Source organism: Protomyctophum bolini (genome assembly GCF_963924005.1).
Source record: "Protomyctophum bolini genome assembly, chromosome: 14".
Classification (NCBI taxonomy): Eukaryota; Metazoa; Chordata; class Actinopteri; order Myctophiformes; family Myctophidae; genus Protomyctophum; species Protomyctophum bolini.
This window is the reverse complement of record NC_137875.1, coordinates 12,551,410-12,574,479: the sequence shown is the minus strand read 5'-3', so window position 1 is coordinate 12,574,479 and position 23,070 is coordinate 12,551,410. Positions and strand designations below refer to the sequence as shown.

Genomic DNA, 23,070 nt, shown 5'->3' with positions numbered 1-23,070 from the left:
ATGGTATTATTCACCTCAAGTCAAAGGCATTGAAACAAAGCTTCTGACCTCTCAAAACAAAACTGGTTCGGTCACTACTTTGCCACTCACCTAGTACACACCTAAAACATACCGGACCAGATATACCGGTACTGTGACCCTCGAATATATTTGAATTGGGGACCCCCCCCATCAGGACACAAGCCAGGTGAAGCTCGCAATGCAAGCTTGATGATCGGCTATTTTCACAATTTGCATTGGGCCTGGTCTTCAAGATACTCAGTAAAACAGGGATAGGCCTATACCTAAAAAATCTCTGGGATCTACACTAACCCGGCCAATAGCTTACTTCAACAAGTGAAAGAGACACATAGGCAGGCAACACCAGAGCTGAGCTCCACCGATATCAGTTTCAGCACATGGGGTCAATTTAGTTTTACTGCTGTGTGCCACCAAAATGTGGATGGCCGATGCCCTTCCGTAACTCCTTGCTCTCCTTCAAAATCTCCATAAGAGCACCAGGAAAATCTTCTAAATTAAATCCCAGAAATGATGGGTTCTTTTTGTAGCCCATATTCATTGCTTCTAGTGTTAATGATGTCTGTCTTGATGAATTGAATACCCCAGACCACAATGGAAACAAGCATGTAGGCCTATGGCTTTTGGTGTTTAACAATCATGTACCACTGTCTGTTTACAAACTGTTAATGAAGTAGTCAATCAATCAATAAAAACATACAATGCAATCTTTCAGTGGTTCTCATTCTCAAAGTGGGGCCCAGGTTTACAGTCTATGGGTCCAGGCCAGGGGTCCTTAGGGTCACTGGGTCAGGGTTCCAGGGGGTCCCCTCTATGGGGTCCCCAGCCAAATGTGTTAAATATAGCATCATCAAAATCGATGCAACCATGCTATGCATAGATAGCAAATGGGGAAAGGGAAAAAAGTAAACATTTCAACAACACACATTTTGAATTTTTTTATGGGGAATCGGGATCCCTGGCACAAAACAAACAAAAAACTAAATAAAACAAAAAAAAGATGGCTAAATGCATATGAATATGCATAAAAATGTTAAATATGAGAAACACGGATTCCATAGATTATTTCACTTGTCATAAAACTACAGCGAAGAAGACACCAGGTCCCACAATGCATCATTTTTTCCGTCATAGTAAGTGTTGCCATGTCCGCTTATTATCAGCGACTTTGGGGTTGTTTTTCTGTAAAATTCACATTGACAATGAATGGGGAATTTACGTCATATGTGCCTGAGCAAATCGACATGTTACGTCATGATGAAATTGTACGATGATAAGAGCGCCCCTCACTTCACATCAATCAATCAATCAATCAATCCTTTTGGGCTTGTTTTCATAGACCTGGTTGCTTGCTTCCCTCGCAAAACCCTGGCCTGGCAACACTGGGTTGTGTACAGCGGTAGGCGGGATCCAGTCCACAGATTCCACACACGTCGGAGAGAGAGAGAAAGAGAGAGATTGGAGATTGGACTCAGAACTACTACAGTTTAACTACTATTACGAACTCGAAGGCGGATAAAGTAGAATAATTTTCTACTTTCAGCGGAGTGCATTGCGTCGCATTCCGAAGGAGAAGAACCACAGATTTGAAGGACGTCATAAAGGTAGGAAACCCCATCCCAGAACAAGGAGTTAGTGCATCGTCCTGTAACTGTTGGTTTGGAACTAGGCTGCTGCTGTTATGCTACTATGACGCTAACCAAACCTAACCTGTTTTCAACCGCACTTCCGGGTCTGTTGCTAATCAACAACACGCTGTCATTATTATTAAAAATAAAACGTACACATGGACGCAGCTAGCAGCCGTCAGCTAAAGTGGTCACAAGGTGGACCCTCTTGTAAACGAGTCAGTGTAATGCTTTATTGGCTCGTCCACTCACAGTTAACAGTCTTTGATTGTATTGAGTTGTGCTTGAAATGTACTGTAATTCTGCAAACTGTTAATACATATTTCAATCAATCAATCGAAACGTTGATGCATAACACGTTTTTGAGTGGGGCAACGTTATGATCGTGATTTTCATAATAGAAACTGTAGAGCGTAAATAATAATAATACGTCGATTTGTTTAGTTTGTGCACTGTGCCTGTCGGTTTCGGTTTCGTCCCGGGCTGGTTACTTTGTGCAAGGTGGTCACCCCGCCAACCCACAAGGACCGCCAAATAAATCGACATTTATTAGCCCGCGCGGACCACCATTTAAAAAGGTATGCCAGCCTTGCCAGGGATCCCCATAAGAGAAGATGTTTACGGCTCTAGCAGTGATAAACAACCATCATTTCAAGGACATCATTGCAGCATTGCAACACAACGCGTTGCAAGCAACTTAATTGCAAGAACTTACGACATTATCCCCAAATAGAAGGGATGCGCATGCTTAAAGTGAATGGCACATCGAGTGGCAAAGCAACAAGCAAAGTGAGTTTAACATTATTGTTGTTGTTTAATGCAATCAGATATGACTTTTCTGTTTGGATGCATGGGCTGTCAAGGCCAGAAAGTATTATTTTGCCATTCAGTAGGCATTCCTGCATGACTTCCGCATTTGATGATGATGTCACGTGCATACCCTCTATTGCCCAATGGGTCAACCCTATGTTCCCCTGAGGTTCTATGTTCCCCAGTTACCTTAGGGTTATTGTAGGCGGGGAACAAATAACCTTTTTTGCGGCGTGGGGATAGGTTTATTGTTGTAAGAGGGGCACAAATAAATTAAACTGAGAAAGAACTCAATCATGCCACCCTCCGGGGGTCCTGGGATGCAATACTGTACTGTACTCGGTACTGTACTCTTAGCAGTTAGCATCGTTGAAGTAGGACACAAAATGTCCCTGGGAGTTGGGACCCATCTAAAAGACCACCCCTGGGTCCCGGGACCCATTACATTGAAAACCTATTTACATCCCTGGAGAACCTGGGGTACATAGGTACGCTCCCGGAGTGCCTCTGCAGTTTCTCTCTGCAACATATTGGCTTGGTAATCACAAATTGCATAAGGCAGATATGTCAACTAACTTGAATATGCAAGAGAATCACTGACACATTTAATAAAGTTTATAATGTTTTCTTTCAAAAACAAAATTGCAAAATAGCGGAAATGGTTGATCTACAAGCTTTACAACACATCATGAAGTGATCTGCTGTTTTTGGAAAATCACTGTAGCTCTCTTCTTCAAAGACTATATTTTGGCCTTCACCTGAGAGTGAGTGATGTGATCATGACACTGCCTGGTCTTTAGACTGAAGAGCAGTCAATGTGCTCAAAATAAGGTCACTGAAGGAAGTTACAGTATGGTTACATTAAACATGTAACCACAATCCCCAATGTAACTCTGGCTTCCTTATTTTAGACATCATGGAAACCTTATAACCTCTTTCAAAAAGTAGCCGACCTTGTTATGGTCAACGTTAGATTCTGTCAATAAACTCTGTACCTTCAGGCATGATTTATTTTCTGCATATGTGCATATAATATTGTTGGGTTTACGCTGTATAATTCAATCAGTAGGACTTTTCTGTTTGATGAATGGACTGTCAAATGGAGGGTGTTGCAACTTGGATGCTGTCATTAGTTGTTGACTTGTTGTGACATAGATGGTAGATGCAGATGGCGTCTAAGTTGCTTTCGGACAGGGCCTAAGTGGTTAAAGGGACACTTTTCATCCTTTTTGCAAAAAATATAATATATGTTAATGACATTTAGAGGTTTTAGAACACTTTCCTGGGGATCTTTATGTGTGTAATATGTGGTTTTTAGTTATTTTAGATTTTAGCAGCGTATATGATGTCATGGACACTGGGCTCACTAACTTCCTGGGCTACATCAAGGTATATTAAATGGAGGTAAGGTCACCAACGTCATTTTCCGCTATCACGCAATTCCAGACGGCAGATTGGCACCATTGGAGCCAAACTACACCCGGAAGTTCGGCAGAATGCACTGGAGTCAATGAGAGCTCAGTGACCAGCTCATGAAGAAACACTATTTATGAATGACTGAGATCTTTTGTAAAGTAATCACTTTACAGCGCCATGACACTTTCATGGGAGCCAAATCTCGCACCGGAAGTTACATGAATACAAAGCAATGAATGAAGCGAGCTAGACCAGCTCATAACAAACATTATGAACCATTGAGACCTGTGTCATATAATCGGTTCAGGCATATAAAAGATGACATATCACAGTTTGTTTTCCAATCACTTGCTTTTCGATGTTCACAGAGTGCACAGTACATCATTTTATTTGAGGATTTAAACAGCAGAAGGTATCGTTTCTGTTCCGGGGGTATCGTGAGATTTGGCTGCCAGACAGGAAACGGTGTACAGTCTCGCAATACTTGGCATGTTCAGAAACGTACTTTATGCTCTTTACCTCTATAAAATTACACAGTGTGTAGAAGACATCTAAAAGCAACACAGCAGACAATAATGTGTTATATGTCTTCTGTTATTTGCCAGAAGCGATTACTTTACAAAATATCTCAATCATTCAGAAATATTGTTTGTTCATGAGCTGTTCATGACAATCCCTATATTTGGCCCGAGCCGACCTAGTGCTGATATCAGATAGATGTGGTAGAACCATAATATGGATATAGATCCAACTGGTTTAGTCATCGTATTTTATATGGTCTACCTTTGTGTTTCCAGCAGGTCCCTATGATGACCTCTCGGATCATAAGAACCGACTGCTGAACTGGATATAGCCACAACGATGGAGTCCGGGAGGGGTTCGCTGCCGTCCTCCCCCCAATCTCAGGGGTTAACCGGTCCATACAAGTCGGGACTTTACTTCAGTCCCATCAGAAGGGCTAAGGTTATTATGGCTTTTTAATTTTTCACCGGTTTATTGAGTGGTGAAGGAACAGCAATGTCTGTGTTCACCTACCTATGTGACGTTAATGAGCACCAGTATATGACTATGAGTACCTATAGGGTTGGCGGGGAGTTGCACCACTCGGTGTGCAACTCCACACGGGTGTAATTTATTTTATTTCATTTGGATTTCATGTTTTTAATTTCAGTTAGTCAATTGTTTGTTTGTGGCATTGCTTGTTTAGTTTTTATTTTATGAAAAGGCTTAAAAAAGTTCAGGAAAAAAAACATTTTATGTAAACGGCAGATCTACAAGCTGACATATAGACTGTAGCTTCCTGCAATTTTGAAATGCTTCCATCATACTGTCTGGAGCACAGAATCTCTGAAAATGTGCTGATGTAACGCCTCCTCCCCGCTTCCACTTCGTCTTTACAGCCGCGCACTAATATATGAATCAAAATAACCGAAGCATATTATTAGCTTGCTGCTTATCAGAAATGGAAATTCGAAAATAAAATGTAAAGATATTTTAAAAGAAGACCAGATGATGGCTTCCATTCTCGGATATCGCTCATGAAATGTACGCGACCATTTCACCAATTCACCACTTTTGACTGATCGACTGATCTGATTGGCTCTTCTGGCCAATGGGACACCAACCAACGGCAAAGATGCCTTCTGGCCAATGGGAAGGGGTTCAAGGAGAGGGTCAAATATTCCTGGCAGCCACGACGGAGACTGCACGGGGTGACGGGGAAGGAAGAGTATCAATATAACAAGTACTCGATATATAACTTAAAACCAAACACAGCTGAAACGGGCGTGAGATTGTGACACGCGAACATACATGACGTGACGTTACTAAAATAATAATCAGACTAATATGGAGGGGTGGGGGGAAACACAACAGAGACAGCTCATGCAAATAACTGCCGCGAGGCGAGAGGTTGTGACACAAACATACACGCATCATACAAATTAAATATGGGGGGGGGGGAGAGGAATACAACGGAGACAGAGCTTCTTTCACCTGGCAAATATCACTATGTGATCATTTCTTTTTTTTTCATTTTTTTTTCACTTAACTTTTATTGAAGGAAGAACAGACACAAACAAAAACTCAACTAACTTGATGCTAAAAGGATCTTGATTAAATATTGATCATGTGTTAGAAACTCTTCAGGGATATTTTCCAACATTTCTTTTTTTTTAAAGGAGGATGAGACTTGTGGAAGCCCCAGTCCAGTGAAGAGCTTCGGCCAGCGCTGTCTGTTCCCCGTCAGCAGGACAGATGAAGTGACCATACCTCAGGCGTCTTCAGTTCCCATTGGAATGCATTGTGGCGCAATGACACAGGCACAGGAATCAAGCAAGGTAGCTGTTTACACTTGTAATATCCGTTGCTGTGTAGGACAGAAACCATGTCTCCATATTTCAACTTTTATTTGTTTTCTAAATGATCAATCTTCTTTGCCCTGTGTGTCTCGGGGGGTCTAGGTCTTCTAAATTATTTAACCTGTTTTAAATTATGACTAAACTGTTATATTGTCCAATCTGTATGGTAATGTATGTTAATTCAATATATAACTTTTATTATTGGGGTGGTTGTATTTGTCTCCCTGCTCTTCTATCAAGATCCTTTTGTTTCTGGTTTGACAACAAATTTTGACCTGAATCTTTTAATTTCTTCCATGAGCAAGCAGGCAGGCTCTATTTGCTCAGTTGTAGAAATGTCATAGCCACTTTAAGTCCGTCTGGCGTTTAGAAATATTTAACTACCGGTAATGAAAAGAGGTTGTGACTAAATAATCACAACTACATTGGAACAGGTGATTCTTTCCCCATTTCCTGAAAGTAACAGGGTTTTCTCCCGAACAGCGTCAAGATGAAGTGTTCTCATCGTGTTATCAAGTGTATCATCTGCTGTTCTTGGCCTGTTCGTTCATGTGTTTCATTTGATGTGATTGATTCCCCTGTTCGTCTGTGCTCTGTTAGGCTAAACCCATTCCTGTTGTCCAGTACCACAAACCCCCTCTGCCATCCCACTACATCACACATAACCAGGAGGCTTCACCACCCTGCTCAAATACCGTCGTACCCTTCCCAAACCGGATCCCTGTGAATCCAGTGGAGTGTGGACAGTGGAATCTGTGGGGTGGCCAACCCTCTAAGGTTATAACTTACCCCAACAGGAACCTCATTTCACTGAACTCGCCTACCCGACACGGCTCGTCACTGCCCCTGCCTACCCCCAAAACCCTATCACAATCTCCGACCCCATGCAGTACCCGAAACGACCTGTCACCGTCAACTGCCATGCCGACAATCCCAAAAACCATGCCGAAAATCCGAAAAATCCTGCCGAAGTCCCCTGCAGCATGCAGCATGTTCCCCGCCCGGAACAGCCCGTCATTCACTTCTAACCCCAAGACCCTGTCGCAGACCTCTTCTGCTGCATGCAGTGCTTATCTGTCCCCTAACGCACGACCCAGTCCACCACTGTCTTCTAACCCATACAGTCCTCTGTCTCCCCGACCCACTCCACCACTGTCTTCTAACCCATACAGTCCTCTACTGTCCCCCCGACCAACTCCACCACTGTCTTCTAACCCATACAGTCCTCTACTGTCTCCCCGACCAACTCCACCACTGTCTTCTAAGCCATACAGTCCTCTACTGTCCCCCCGACCCAGTCCACCACTGTCTTCTAACCCAGGAAGTCCTCTACTTTCCCCCCGACCCAGTCCACCACTGTCTTCTAACCCATACAGTCCTCTACTGTCCCCCCGACCAACTCCACCACTGTCTTCTAACCCATACAGTCCTCTACTGTCCCCCCGACCCAGTCCACCACTGTCTTCTAACCCATACAGTCCTTTACTGTCCCCCCGACCCAGTCCATCACTGTCTTCTAAGCCATACAGTCCTTTACTGTCCCCCCTGACCAGACCCAGTCCATCACCGTCTTCTAAGCCATACATGTCTTGTTTACTGAACCCCCTGACCCGACCCAGTCCATCATTGTCACCCTCCACCTCTCGCAGTCCTTTCCGGCTGCCACCTACGCGACAAGGCATGATGTCGCCGTCCTCCACTGCATGCAAACCTTCACTGTCTCCTCTTCCACGCTGGCCTGTGGTAGGTCATCAGGTAAAGCCCTTTTTATATGTGATGGTAAAAAGAGAAACGCATTGGAATTTGGAGCTTGGCTGAGTTGGGTTAATGGCTGAATCGCAACTAGTCTTAGTAAGGGGAAGGCCTCCGATTCAGAGCCAATATCCATAGATGGACGGATGGAGAATGCTAGCCTAGCATGCTTGGCAAGTCACAAACGTGAGTCTTGCATCGGAAAGCATTTGTATTTTGTTAGTGGTCCTGTCAGGCATTTGGCTAATTATTCTGGCCCTTGACATATTGTAATGCACAAATCTGAGATAGTGCTCGTCGTTCTAGTTAGTTTGTGTGAAAGCACTGGCAGCAGGTGAGGTCAAGTTGAGTTTTCTTTGATTTTAAACGGAATACTCTGCTCTAATGTGTCATAAATTAGACCAATTTGTGGGGAGTGCTGTTGTGCAACATGTTCGGCTCCCTGTTTCAACCAGTTGCTTTCTTCTTTTGTCAGGACTGTGCCTCCCAACAGCATAAGGACAACGCTTCGTCCGTACCAGGTATTGTATTTTCTTTGCGCTGCATTTTGATTATTCAAGGTGGGTTTTCGACTGCCTGAATTTGGGCCGATCCAACTGCTATTGACGTCAGTCAGTCAAACCAGACCTTATGATCACTTCACACATTTACAAAGTAAAAGAGTGTGAAATTCTTCTTTATTCGTGCTCAACATTGCAGTTACAATTTAGTTAAACTACAAGTAAAAAAAGAAAAGCTGCAATTCCATGTAAATGGTCAGTTTCAATCAAATTACATTTTGTTTAACTCATATTATAGCTTGTTTTATTATTATCTGTTTTGTTTTTATGGCAGTAGCAGACCAACATTTTACTGAACATACGTTCCAGTCAGGGCTCGACGCTTAGCATTTTTCCAAGTAGCACGTGTGCGCCTAAGTTGAAAAATCTAGTAGCACACAAATTATTTTAGGAGCACGATGAAAAGTTATCAAATAATGTGTTTTTGAGGGGCGCTAGCCCCTCCTATATACAGCTTTAGTCCCCACACGTCTCAATATTTGCCATTGACAATGAACAGAGAAATTAGGTCAAAATATGACGTAAATTAAAACATGATGTATGATGATAAGAGTGCGCCTCACTTCACACAGGTGTGATTTTTCTTTAATAAAGTGATATGAGGTAGGGACAGGCAATATGACAAAATATTATATCACAATATCTTTTCAGAAATTATCACAATATTGATATTCATCTGGATATCATATTTTTTTATATAATCTATATAATCAATTTGTTTTTATACTGATAGATTATTAGTTTGGTATGCAGATAGATAGATAGATAGTCAATTCATTTTATGGATGGATGGACAGACTATCCGTTTTTATCTTGCTGTTCTATCATGTGAGTGTGACATTTAGTGCAGAGGCTACTCGATGGTGAATTAGTAATGTTGGCTTTGACTGCTTCAGTTCAGACAGAAAATCCGACTTATAGGCTTTTACGTTGCTCGTTATGCAGGCCAGTGAGGCCACTGACTAGCTCTGGTCCATAGCTAGCCACTGACTAATATATCCAGCCAGGTCTGTCATTCGTATTGCGCTGCTGCGCACACGCTTTTAGCGAGGTGCTTAGCAAGGGTTGTTTTGGTATACCGGTATACATCCATCCGTCCACTCCATGTGCGTGCGCACGTGCACTCTTTACGTGCGCGGCTGCACGCTGTTTCATCCACGTTTGGTTAAAAGTTATATCAAGTGATGTTTTAACATTACAAACTTAAGTATTCAACGTGTCGGGGTCCTAGCAACTCCTTCTGTCTTCTGTGCTACCAATACATGCTAATGCTATCCTGTTGCGTTCGCTTCGCTGCTGACAGGGAAGAGAAGAGAACTGATCAGCAACACAGGGAGGGGAGGGGCGGTGGGAGCAAAGGGACAGATCTTCAAATGAAAACCGCATTGAGCCGCGACACGTTGTTAGCTTGTAGCTCTGCTCTTTTTGGCGAACGACACCGCCGTTCAGAAATATAAATGTAGGTATAGAACCGCGACTATAGAATGTGCACTTGCTGTAGACAGAGACTTGTCTTTATCACGATTGAATGGTGAAATCCTGTAGTCGCACCTGTGCTACAAATTTAATTTTACAACTCGCACAGTGATATTTTTAGTCGCAAATGCGAGTACCTAGTCGCACTGTCGAGCCCTGGTTCCAGTATTAGTCAGAGACAATCCTTGAATCTGTGGCTATTCAGGGATTTTATTAGTGAGGATAATTACAGTATATGATACAGGGCTCTGTACAGATATTGTTTACCTGGCATTGGAGTTTGCCTGCTATAAACACAATAAGTAATCGGATGTCCATTTCTCTCTTATAGGGGGAAGCACATTCGTATCTATGAAGAGGTCCAGGGAATCTGAATCCGCTGACATCTCTGCCAAGAAGTTATGCGTCCAGAACCCGAGTTGTGTACCACCAGCACGATCACCAGTCTGCACCAGCGCTGGGCAGTCCCTCTCCCCATCATCACTGGCACCCAAGCCTTCACCGAGCAATGTCTTGTCATCCAAGACAGCCCATGGCCGTCTCCATACAGCACCAGCATCTGGCCGATCGCCATGCTCGGCGCTAAAGCAGAAACTCGTGCAGACAACTTTGTCGGTCTCGCCCCCATCAGAGACTCTGGCCAGACAGTCGTCGTCACCTCTGGCCAGACTCTACCTGTCGCCACCACCCAAGTCTCCCCTCACCAGACATCAGTACGGGTCACCGAAACTCACGCCTCCCTTGAACAGACTGTCCTTGTCACAGACGCGCAACTTTACTGTGACCAGACCGCCATCGTCACACCCACCAAACTCTCCTTTTAACAGACTGCCCTGGTCGCCGACTACCAAGTCCCCTCTTACCAGCATGTCCTTGTCACCCACTCCCAAGTCCCTTCTGACCAGGCAGGCCTTTCCACAGCCACCGAAGTCTCCCGTGACCAAACTGTCCTTGCCACAGATGCCGGATTTCCCCCTGACCCCACGGGCATTGTCGCAGCCACCCAAGTCTCCCGTGACCAAACTGTTCTTGTCACAGCCACACAGACCGTCCACATCCGGGGTGATGCCCCTGTCTTTCACTGTGAAGCAGAGTGACAAACGGTCCAGGAACGGGCCAAAGGATGGGAGCTTGAACAGCTGGATTGCAAAATGCAAAAGGAACGTCGACGGCGAAGGACCACCTCCTCTTGCAAGTACAGTCTCCCAAAAGGAGTCAAAGCCGAAGGTAGAGGTCAAGTACCAGAGAAGAGATGACACAAAGGTACAGGTCAGGTACCAGAGAAGAGATGGTGCAGAGTTACTGGTCAAGTACCAGAGAAGAGATGACACAAAAGGAGAGACGAGTACAAGGGGACAGGAGAGGCGAGGCACAGACCGGACGTCTACTAAGCTAAAACCAAACGCTGGATATGTTGGAAGACTGTCATTAAAACACAAGAGACCGGCTTTAGGGGGGCATATGACATATGACATATTTAATTTTACTCCTGACCCTGTACACAAACCAGCAAACACTGCCACTGGCAGAGAAAAGGGCCCCCCCGCCACGCACGAAGAAGGCTGCGGGTCTGATTCCGACAGAGTGGCGGACTCCGGTATGTTTAGAGTCGGGTCACAGTGTGGGGTAACTCTGCAACTGAAGCCAAAACTGCAAAGGATGGCAGTGGTGATACTCGACCGCGTGGATTTGGAAAACATGCGTCTTAAAAGAGGCGGCGTTTTCCCAAGTGGCCCGTTCTTCGCCTCCTCGCTCCGGCAGCGCAGCGACAAAAGGCGCACATCTCCTCGCAAGAAGAACCCACGGCTGCTCTTTCAGAGCGACGATCCGAACGAAGATACCGACGCTGTCTCCAAACGCCACTCCGCCATGCCGCTTCGCACATCTCCTCGCAAGAAGAACGTGCGGCTGTGCCAGAGCGTTGTTTTGAAGGAAGAAGACTCCGCCTCCGAATGCAGCGACTCCGCCATGCCCCCTTACTCTTCTCCCGACACGCCTGGGGTGGTGTGCGCCGAACGGGCCGCAAAGACACAGGCGGATCAGGATGAGGACCCTCTGGATCTGGAAGTGGGCCTGAGCTTTGAGCTGGACATGAAGCTGTCCAAGAGCTCCAGTAGTTCCTCCAGCAGCAGCTGTGAGGAGGAGGATGAGGAGGAGGAGCAGATGCGCTCCATGCGGGAGCTCATGGAGCGCATTACCAGGCAGACGGCCATGCCAGAACCTGAGCATTCCAATACAGTAAGTATTACTCATGCAGTGGCAATTTAAGTAGGGGTCCTTGAGCCCAGGGTGGTTCCAGAGGGGGCATCGTCCCCCCCCCCCCCCCCTTGGGAGGCAAGCCACATTTTTGGGCCGTGGCCTAATTACCATCATACTGGGAGTCCTTTTTAAATCGGTAGTTTTCAAAGTCTGGTCCGAGAATCCCCAGTGGCCCCCACCAAAATATATTTTATATAGCTCTACAATCATTTTAATCATTTTGCCATATTTTATGCTTTGGCTAAATGGCTATTCAAAAGATAATTTTGAAAAACATAACAATAATTAATAATTTTGAATTTTTTAACACAATCTTCTCTTCTGGGAGTCACTGGCACAAACTCTTTTTCAGATGGGGGGGGGGGGGGGGGGGGGGGGGGGGGGCAGGCATCTGTGGCCAAATACATTTGTCTCTTTGTCTCTCTCTGGGTCTACACTACAGATCTAATGACCCGTTTGTCTCTCTCTCTCTCTCTCTCTCTTTCAGCACCTTGTGTCGTCCAAAATGGTCCACTACAAGAACACCCTGGATCAGACACTGCTTCATATCACAAACACCATCGAGTATGAACCACTGTAACTTTTACCAGCAAAAAAAAACAAAAAACACATCGATTTTGATAAGAATCACAATTGTTCATGAATCCCCCCCCCCACCTACACACCTCTAATAAGATAAGACGATGATAAAATTGTGCGGCAATGGTATATAAAATATCATCTAAGTGTTTAATCGATTTGTTACCATCTCCATCCATCTTATTTCAAATGTATTTTAAAACACGCTTCTGAAAGATAGCCTGATGAAGGCCACATAGGCCGAAACGTTGCCGTTTCCCTATTAAAGTTTTCTCACTGCATTTGAAGACAGTGTTTTTTATTTTTCATTGTCGGGCACCTTACCTTCTCCTACGCACCTGTCGCCTGTAGGTGTGCAAAAGCCTTGCTTTATAAAAACACGCTTCTCGAATGAATGAAAGAAAATTATCGATAGATAATATTAACAATTGTATAATATAATAATCATATTCGAACCTGAGATAATGGAGCCTGCCCACTCGAGCAGGTTCTGACTTGCATTCGAACCTGAAAATAAACACTTTGCGCACTAATTAAAGTTACATGGTAGAGCTTAGCCTTTAACGTGTCTCGTTTGTCTGTCAGATCGAAGGCGAACGAGAGCAGGTTGCTGGAAGACTGTAAAGTGGATCTGTTGAGCGAAGAGGCAGAGGACGAGCAAGAAGACGCCACCTGGGCTGAACAGCGGTAAGCTAATGGCATCGTTAATTTATGGTGAAAAATGTTCTTTTCAGTCACATTTAATTCTGACAATTAATCGACTAATATTTCTGACAATGAATCATCAACTAATATTTCTGACAATTAATCATGGACTAAAATGATGATCGTGATCACCCTGAACAGACGCACAGCACACACTGCCTTGAGTGCAGTGTCGATTTTGTCAACTAAAACAATGACGAAAAATGTTCGTCGACTACCTTTTTTTCACTGAATGAAAACTAAGCTACGATGACTAAGACTAAATATACTACGATGACTAAGACTAAATATACTACGATGACTAAGACTAAATATACTGACAATTCTGTCAATAAAAACTAGAACAATAAACTGAACAAGAGATCCAGTATAAGTAAAAGACACAAGTAACTTTACACTTGTTTGCATGCTGCTGAAAATAGCCGATCTACAAGATCAGCTATTTTCAAATGTAAAATCAGCCATTACGGTGGAATCAAGGCCCGCCAAAACACTAACACTAACACTAGTTGACTAAATCAACTGTATATTTAGTCGACTAAAATCTCTTTTGTACATAATACGTCCTGAAACGTCATAAGGATTGGAACCGAGAGGTGCCTACGACGTCTGTGGACGTCCTAGCGACGTCCAAACGACGCGGGGCGAGATGATAATATTCAGAATTATTCTTTTTTTTTTTTTTGGCATTTCGCTTTTCGCTTGCCGTATGCCAACGCTCTGTGCAACTATTAGCTTGTCATTGACTCCCATGTTAGCGCGGCGGAAAGAATGACTCGTATCTCCTGATCCAGGGCGCTCTCCGTGGTGATGAATGGATCGATATGCTGGCGCTGCGTTTCTGCTCCTCATCCGTCTCTCCCGCAAAATATGAACTCTTTTTGGAGCGTATATAAATATATTAAGATGATCGGAGTTTGTGAGGTCACTTTGTCAGTCAACTTTTTTAAGAAAGTATTTCCGGTTCATGGCTTTCAAAATAGAAGCGATCACTACTCTGGCGATTACTCTGGCACAAGCAGCGCCTTTATTTTGATGCAGTTCCGGTACTAAATGTGTTAAGGCATCTTACTGGTGTGTGTTCCCATTCAGGGAGTTCCTGCAGCGCTATGCTCTGGCCCCCAGCAGCATGCGTGACGTCCATCCAGGGGAAGAGGTGTTCCACCTGGACAGCGCCGGACGCATCTTCAGCCAGGACTCCCTGCAGCTCGTACAGTGCAACGCCACGCCACAGGGGACCATGCAGAAAACTCTGCACTGGTGAGACACACACACACACACATACTGTAGGCTCTGGCAGGGGTTGACACCAAGGTCTCAGAGGTGGGTGGGGAGCCCTTGGCCCGTTGGGCAAGTACAGGTCATGTTCTACTTGCCCCGAAAAGTATATTTTCCATGATCGGTCAAATTTGTACGGTTAAATCCAATCGATAAATACCGAGAAAAACCAGAATGAGTGCAACTGCTAAGCAAAAAAATTGTGCTCAGTGGAGGTACAGAAGTTAAAAAGGTACGGTCGGTGTTTCAAGGATCAACAGGACTATAGAACAGGAAAGAAGAGGGGTGATCCGAGCACTAGAAAAAGGTAAAACATGGAGGAGTGAAACGAATGCAACTGCTAGTTGTAAAAAGGCGTGCACGGAATGCACTTGGCATCGCCGGCGCAACCTGAAAGCAAACTCCACTTGCCCGAACGTTTCATTTTCTTGCCACGGGCAACCGTTTGTGTCAACTCCTGCTTCGGGATGCTTTAGGATTTCAACCCATGATTTAATCCTGCATACTTTTAGCCGTTTCCGCCTCTCCCGACTTGGGAGTTTTGAGATGCACTTTTAATACTTACCTTATTAATGTTTTTTGTTGAAATGTGCTATAACTAATTAACTTTGCCGTTGCATTATGGTCTATACATTGGGCTCTCTCTTCCTCCCTCCGATAGTTTGGGACCCTTTCAGTTCAGAAAGCACCTGAGAGTTGACCTTCCTACCAGCGCTTACAGCTTGTATGAGTCGGATCCCTGCCCCCCCGACGCCACACGGTTCCTCTTCAAGGTAACGTACTCTCCGTGCTCTCAGCACCCCCGGGTAAACCGCTAGCCGCTCCAACGCGAGGCTTTGTGTGATTATGTGGCAGGCCAGGCACGTAGTCATTGTCATGTACTTTCTCCCCTCCTCAGCTCATGTCGGTACACAAAGAGCAAATGGCTGCCACGCTGATCCTAAACTCCCTCACCGACATCGCCATCACCGCCGCCGATCAGAGAGGTCTGCATTCTTACCTTACGCTCCCCTTTTTGTTAATTTACATCGCTGGAATGTACATCTATCTACTGTATGTATCCTCTGTACAGCTCGGAAACGACCCTAGAGATAATGAACCTTTTTGTCTTTCCTGCTGCGTGTGTGCGTGTGTGTGTGTGTGTGTGTGTGTGTGTGTGTGTGTGTGTGTGTGCGCGTGCGCAGTGAGAAATGGATGCCAGCAGTTTGCGGTGTGGGTTCCCAGCATCTCGGAGATCACTCTGGTCTTCATGAACATGGGAGTTCCCTTTGTGGGCCTGTATCCTAACGAGAGCCTCCAGCCCGCCTTCACAGAGGGAGATGTTCTGTGAGTCCTTGATCATGAACAGTCTTTAGTCTTCGCACATCAGTATCGGTTAATAGTGTCACATGTGGGCTAATGTTTTAAACTGTGTGTGTGTGTGTGTGTGTCTCTAGGGAAGGCATCCATATTGGCAGTGAGAGCCCATCGAGCAGTGGGGAACCATGTGCGTTCCCTCTGCACAACTTTATCGACGTCCTCGAGGTAACGTCAACACACTTCTGCTCGACCGACTAGTTTGGGTCCCAGCCAGGCAAATGTCTAATCTAACCTTTTGGGTCTCGACTCGAAATGTTTGGGAACCACTGGTCTAAAATGGTTCTCAAAGTGGGGTCTGGTGAGGGAGTTCCAGGCAGTCCCCAGCTAAATGATAGATCCTTATGGGTCTGTAACTCTGAAAATGTAAATATAATTGTGGGTTCCAGTGATAGAAATGCCATTAAATGGGGCTCTGAGGCCTAATGCATGTCAAACTGGGGGTGCTTGAAATTAAAATGGTTGAGAGAATATCAGCGCTAGAGCCACCCGTAAAAATCTTCCCTGGCATATCTTTTCAAATGGGGGTCCATGAGATAACGATTGGGTCCTTGACATGAAAAAGTTTAAGAACCACTGGTCTAAATGCCCTCTCTCTCTCTCTCTCTCTGTGTGTGTGTGTGTGTGTGTGTGTGTGTGTGTGTGTGTGTGTGTGTGTGTGTGTGTGTGTGTGTGTGTGTGTGCGCGCAGTACCTGGACTTCTGCACCCGTCTGTGTCCATGTGCGTATGACGACGCGGAGCTACTGCTGCTACTCACTGTGCTCTGCAGACTGAGCCTGGACGTGGAGTTGGTGCAGCAGCATCTGGAGAAGCTGCACTGTCTGCTGGAGAGCCTCGTCAGCAACGTCAGCGACTGGGACGACACGGTGAGTCCAGGGTTGTCACAATTGGCCCTTCGCTACGTCCCTCCCCAAACCGTCCTTGTCCAATAGGCACGTTAGCAGCGAGGAGACAGGACAAGCTGTCCTTCCCCCCCATAGAGATTCATGTTAAATTACGGGATTTCTCCATATAAATATCGATCATTTCGGTAGCAAGAGCATCAAAATGTCTTCTAAATCCAGTCAACCAGGCCTGCAGTAGGCTATGCACTGGACAGGTTTGCATGACGTTATTTAAATAAACTAAAAATACCAGGAAATGACAGAGGGAGAAATCAACTTTTGACGACCACCCGACAGGAGTTATCATGTTGCACGGTAAGACTACGGTGATTAGTATTATTGCCATCACCTGGATCATGTAACTTTCCTGACGTTAGGCTGTGTATGTGTTCAACAACACAGCCATGCAAAATAACAATAACAGCTATAGGGTCAGCTATAGGGCATTAATTTCGGAAAATGCGGAGATACGTTTCTGCCCGACAGTGTATGCAATGTGGCCCTCTGAAGTGACTGGAAATATAGTGGCCCTCTCCATCATCAAAGTTGGTTTAGAAAGATAATATTAATGTATTATGTAGATGTGCTATTTTTCAACAGCTAAAGTTAAACATAATGGCTAAAGTGGTTAAAAGCTAAGGTGACACACATGCATCCTCGGGTCTAAATGGATTAATATAACGCTGTCATGTTGTTGTGTTCCCCTCAGCTCCCCAGGATGTGTGCAGCTCTGGTTGGCCTGACCGCTGACCACCACAACATGTGCAGTCTGGTCAGCAAGCTGCCTCTTCACGACCGTGGACAGTAAGGCTCCCACCCTTTGTTCTCCATAAATTAATGCCCTTTTTCTGACGTGCAAGCGTAGCAAAAATAACCATCGATGTTCATTGGATATTTTTGTGTGTTTTATAAATATTTAACCAATGAAAAGTATTAACAAGAGCTTGTGACTTAAGCAATATTACACGAGAGAGGGTGGTTTAACTGCAGCATCACAGGCGTGCATTAATGACGTTAAACCACCCCCTCGAGTGTAATATTGCAATTATACAACAGTTACCCTTAAAACTAAGAAAATCGCTGAAACTTAGCTAGCCAAGCCACCGATTTGCTGCGTTCTGGGAGAACAGATCAGCTGAAGTTTTGATTAGGTGTGGAGTGGTGCTCGTTTGAACCACGGCTAGAAGGCTGTTTCAACCAATCAGATTGCTTCCTCGAACTACCTGTTGTATAATAAACTATAATAACTATATTGGGTCTGTTTTTATTTATTTATTAATATTATTTTTAAATATTTTGTGGGTTGATTTGCATCTAATTGTGTGTGCGTGTGCGTGTGTGTGTGTGTGTGTGTGTGCAGGGAATTGCGCAGACACCTCAGTATGTGCATGATTTCCATGCTCCTGGATGGAAGTTGCACGTACCAGCCCGCCGTTGGAGAGTTCCAGGTGTGTTATTGTCAGAACTTGGGGGGGGTTCTCACATGATGGGAGACCACGATTCTCACATGATTCTCTTTTCTTTTTCATGAAAATATGTATGTATGTTGTTGAACATTACTACATTCAAAATGTGGCGCCTGGAGCCAAGGCAACTACTGTGGCTTTAAACAGACATCAAAGTGCTTGACTTAAATCTCTCTTAAAGTCTCTCTTGTGGCAAAAATAATCACAATATGCGATCCCATAGGTGTCTTTTGTTTTGGTTAATTGTGCATCACTAGTTCATACCGCACCTAGTAGTGTGAAATAATATATCTGACGCTTCTTTGTGTGACTGCCTTGTAGCGTCTTTACATCCTGGGTGGTACAGTGACAGTCACTTTGCTCTGTATGGATGTTTCTTTTTAACTCTGACTCTCCTTCTTTTATCCCGCCTTCCTTCCTTCCTTGCCACAGCTGTCTGCCCTGCGCGACTTCCTGCCGCGCATGCGTCCGTCCACGCTCCTCCACGGCCTGCGGCAGAACGCCAGGGAGCGTAGCCAAGACGACGACGACCAGGACTCGCTGGACATGCAGGTCAGGAGTTTACTGCAATTAACAATACGCAATTACAATGTCTGCCATTTAGTGGACACTCCTATCCAGAGACTCTCACAATAAGCCAGGTAAATAAATGTATGCAAGGAAAAGACTTCCGTGTATGCAAGATACACGGAATGCAGAGAGAACTAGTGTAGTGCCTCAAGAAACTATAGAGGTTCGGTCTAAGGAGTTTTCCTTCATTTCTTATACAGTGAGCGAGTAATTAATTTTTTTACATATATGTAGTTAAACAACTAGTCGACTAGTAAACTAGTCAACTAGTAAACATGACTAGAAGTGAATGCCCGGCACACTGCCACACATGTGCCTGGACCACTGAGCCACGGCCCAGTCCGTTACGAAAATATTGAACCAATGAAAAGTAGTAAAAAGTGCTTTGGACAAAACCTCTTAACTCCATTGGACCCTAAAAAACGCCTAACTCCACCACCCCTCTCATGGAAGTAATTGACAATATATACAGTCACAACACAACCTTTGATGAGGCAGTATTGCTTTGTTTTCAGAATATAAGGCTTTCTTCATTTCCTGATTTATTTATTTATTTATTTATTTTTCCTGAAAAATGAACATTTTGGAGTTAAGTGGTTTCTTCCCGACAGCAGATTATATGCTATAATCTAAATTACATTGTTACATTCTTAACATTTGTGGTCAAATGGGTTATCTGTATGCGACTTCAACATGGGAGGGGGCTGGGGTAAAACAAAATATATCACTTAATTATAATATTTCATTTGTGTTTGTCTTTTGTTTTAAACCTTTGTTTTCATGGTGTGTTTCAGAGCTATTACCTGTGTAACAGCCTTCTTACCCTGATGAACCAAGCGTCCAATCTCCAGTTCTACACTACACAACAGAAGGTACGGCGGCTATGCTGTAGGGGGTGCAGCGCTTAATTGAACTAATCGATTTGACCGATTCATAAAATAAAGACATTATCAATCATTTAAGAACATATCTAACTCCTTGCTGTGTGGTCCTCAGGAGCAGCTGCTTGCGCTGTGTTCTGAACTGGAGTTCCACATAAAGTCTCACATCAGAGAGAGTGAGAAGTGTCTCTACCGCAGCACGGTAAGTCTGTCTGTCTGTTTTTTTCTTTTTTTATTTCGCCTTTATTTTATATTTTTTTATAGCGGGATAGACAGTAGTCTGAAAGGAAATGGGGGGAGGTGACATGCAGTGAAGGCCGTTGGGATCGGGAGTCGAACCCGCGGCACACTGCCAGACTGGATTACCAGCCAAGGTGCCTGGACCGGCGACCGCTAAGCCACGGCCCAGGCCCGTCTGGGAGGTACATGCCGTTGTTTTCATCTCCTCTCCTTCTTCCAGGTGAAGGATCTGGTGGCGAGGATCTACACCCGCTGGCAGATGCTGCTTCTGAGGACCAGACCTCTGAATGTAAGTCTTGATGCTGCCTGTCAGTCACAATGTACTCGTCTCCTTTAAGCCGCAATTAAGGATTCATGAATCTTGGCCTGAAAGTAGATTCTAAAACATGGGAGAAGTACGTTACACACCCCACACACTGTCTTTACTCACAGCCACAGTGATTTTTGAGAATATGTTTCGGTCGCACTGACTGACTGTCATCTAAGTGAAGTGTGCGTGATTCCCTTTTGACTGCCTGATCTTACGCACCTGTTCTTCACGTTAGGTCTGTCACAATTATTACATATCTCTGCTGTTGGGAAGAAACCACCTAACTCCAAAATGTAAATTTTTCAGGAAATTAAGAAAACCTTATACCGGTATTTCAAAAACAATGCAATACAATATTGTTGGTGTTGTGACTGTATATATTGTCAATTACTTGCATGAGAGGGGTAGTTATAGCTACTTTAGTAGACTGTTTGAGGGTCCAATGGAGTTAAGAGGATTTGTCCAGAGTGTTTTTTACTACTTTCCATTGGTTCAATATTTTTGAAACAACACAGATGTAAAGGGTGTTGGCTGCAAAAAGGCAAAACAAATGGAGTTAGGAGGTTTCCTCTCGGCAGCAACGATATACAATCGCCTAATCGCAACTATTTGAGATAATCGCTTTTTTTTTTTTGCATAATTGTCAATCGTTTCCATGTGGAAAAATGTCCATACATATTTCAAATATAGCGAAAACATAGCTGATCTAGTGATCAGCTATTTCTGTAAATGTTTTGGAAAGAAACACACGGAAAGATTAAAGAATGGTTAAAGTGTCAGTGGTTTATTTGTAAAATGACATTATTTGTCATATCTGCTTGTGCAATTTCATTAGGAAGCCTAAAAGGCAAGCAAATACAAATTGTACCATTGTTAATGCGAACACGACAAACACATCGTTAATCGCGATTATATGTGTGACAATTAATCGTCCAAGCTTAACATTTCTAATCGTGACACCCCTACTCGACGTATGTGCAGGTGTGCTGAAGGACCTGTTTTTATTTATTACAAGGTTTGGTTGAATGCTTGATTCTGATTGGTCAATCGCTGAATTCAGCGGTGAGTTATGTCTTGATAATGACCCCTCCGCTCTATAACAGACCGCTGCCTAATCAAACCCTCTGAGCACCAGCTTTTTTTGTTGTGTTTTGGGTCAATTTATAATTTATGTTAGGTAGCCATGTAATAAGCGGGATAATATCTGGCTAGGTGGTCATTGTCGGGATATAATTCACCTTTCAGAGAGTTTACCCACCTCGGTTTCGCCTCGGTGGTTAAACTCCCTGTCGGTGAATTATCTCCCGACAATGACCACTGAGCCAGATATTATCCCTTACTTATTTAACTTTTATGGAAGTCATGATATCACCACTGCAGCTGGTTTATCACGTGTTTTGTCCACCTCCAGGGTCAGCTGTACGACTACTGGAAGCCTGTGAGGATGGGCAGTCTGAGCAGTGCCGAGGGGGAGGAAGAGCCCCCCATCCCAGAGGAGGAGGAGGTGGAGCAGGAGGAGATGATGGAGGAAGATGTGGTGGTGGAGGAGGAGGAGGAGATGGAGGAAGAGGAGGAGGAGGAGGAGAAGGAAAGGGCTGGACAGCAGGGCTGAACGGGACACAAACTAGTTTTTCCCAGAGCCATAGAGTAAGACAGAGTTAAGACATAAGAGGGGGCAGAAAACAGCCTGGTCACGTGGTTCATGTGCTCGTGCGAGCCCATAGACTCCAATGCATTCCGTAAACTTCCAGTTGTCCCTTTTCAATAAAAAAAAGTCTATGTAGAAGAGCATGAAGTTAACAGAGTTGTCATAACTCTGCCTTACTAATATGGCTCTAGCTTTCCCTCACCGTGTGGGAGGGACTTTTTCCCTATAGATTCAGACCGTGACGGGGGAGGGGCGGGGTCTTCGCAACGTTGAACACGGCAACTCGCTCGCTTTAGCAAGCTCGGTGGTGTCTCTCGTGGCTCAAGTTCGCTTGAGCCGATTCAGCCCGTTTCGAGTTACTACCCGATAGGCAGAGATTAGTAAATCCTCGTCTTACCACCCTACAATGAACACAGTGGAGTGCTCCCTACCTCACCGATGGGCCCCGTCTCACCCAATCACAAGCTGCGGCGCTTCTTCCAGCCCCTCCTACCCGGGGGGGGGGGGGATATGATTGTTATCAGATTATCGATTTATTACTTTTATTAGGTGCAATATTGCTGACCAAAGTGTTCAATTTGTTCTTCTGTGCCATTGTGTTCATTTCACTGCCTTTAAATCTTGTGTTAAGTTGTGTAATTTATTGAAACACCGTATGTCTTTGTTTTGTTTTCTAATTGCTCTGTTGGAGTTTCGATCATTCTATTAAAATGGTTTTGAAAATGTTCTTCTAATTTGGTTCCCGCAATGGTATGTAACTGAAAGCTCTCATTCTCAATATGAATATGTGTTATGGCCTGAATATAGAGACTAGACAGAATTCTAAAGTGGAAGAGGCGCCAAGAAAACCCTGAGAGCTCAAAAAATAAGCTC

General features: G+C 44.5%; 1 protein-coding gene across 3 annotated transcripts; it reads left to right on the top strand.

The window, feature by feature from the left end:
- The first annotated feature begins 1,464 nt into the window (after positions 1 to 1,464).
- On the top strand, positions 1,465 to 22,925 carry slf2 (SMC5-SMC6 complex localization factor 2). Of its 3 annotated transcripts, none has more exons than XM_080781509.1 (21): positions 1,465 to 1,622; positions 4,670 to 4,835; positions 6,053 to 6,211; positions 6,833 to 7,009; positions 8,460 to 8,505; positions 10,352 to 12,258; positions 12,767 to 12,843; positions 13,444 to 13,545; positions 14,656 to 14,823; positions 15,503 to 15,614; positions 15,740 to 15,827; positions 16,026 to 16,167; positions 16,278 to 16,365; positions 16,888 to 17,064; positions 17,792 to 17,886; positions 18,443 to 18,530; positions 18,981 to 19,100; positions 19,913 to 19,990; positions 20,115 to 20,201; positions 20,460 to 20,528; positions 21,961 to 22,925. In XM_080781509.1, the coding sequence occupies exons 2-21, from the start codon at positions 4,734 to 4,736 to the stop codon at positions 22,159 to 22,161; spliced, it is 4,083 nt and encodes a 1,360-aa protein (XP_080637635.1). In that variant the 5' UTR covers positions 1,465 to 1,622; positions 4,670 to 4,733; the 3' UTR covers positions 22,162 to 22,925. The 3 variants fall into 3 exon arrangements, with proteins under 3 accessions (XP_080637635.1, XP_080637634.1, XP_080637636.1); XM_080781508.1 differs by having other exon boundaries at positions 6,833 to 7,987; XM_080781510.1 differs by lacking the exons at positions 1,465 to 1,622; positions 4,670 to 4,835; positions 6,053 to 6,211 and adding an exon at positions 7,882 to 7,987 and having other exon boundaries at positions 6,887 to 7,009.
- Positions 22,926 to 23,070: the final 145 nt, after the last annotated feature.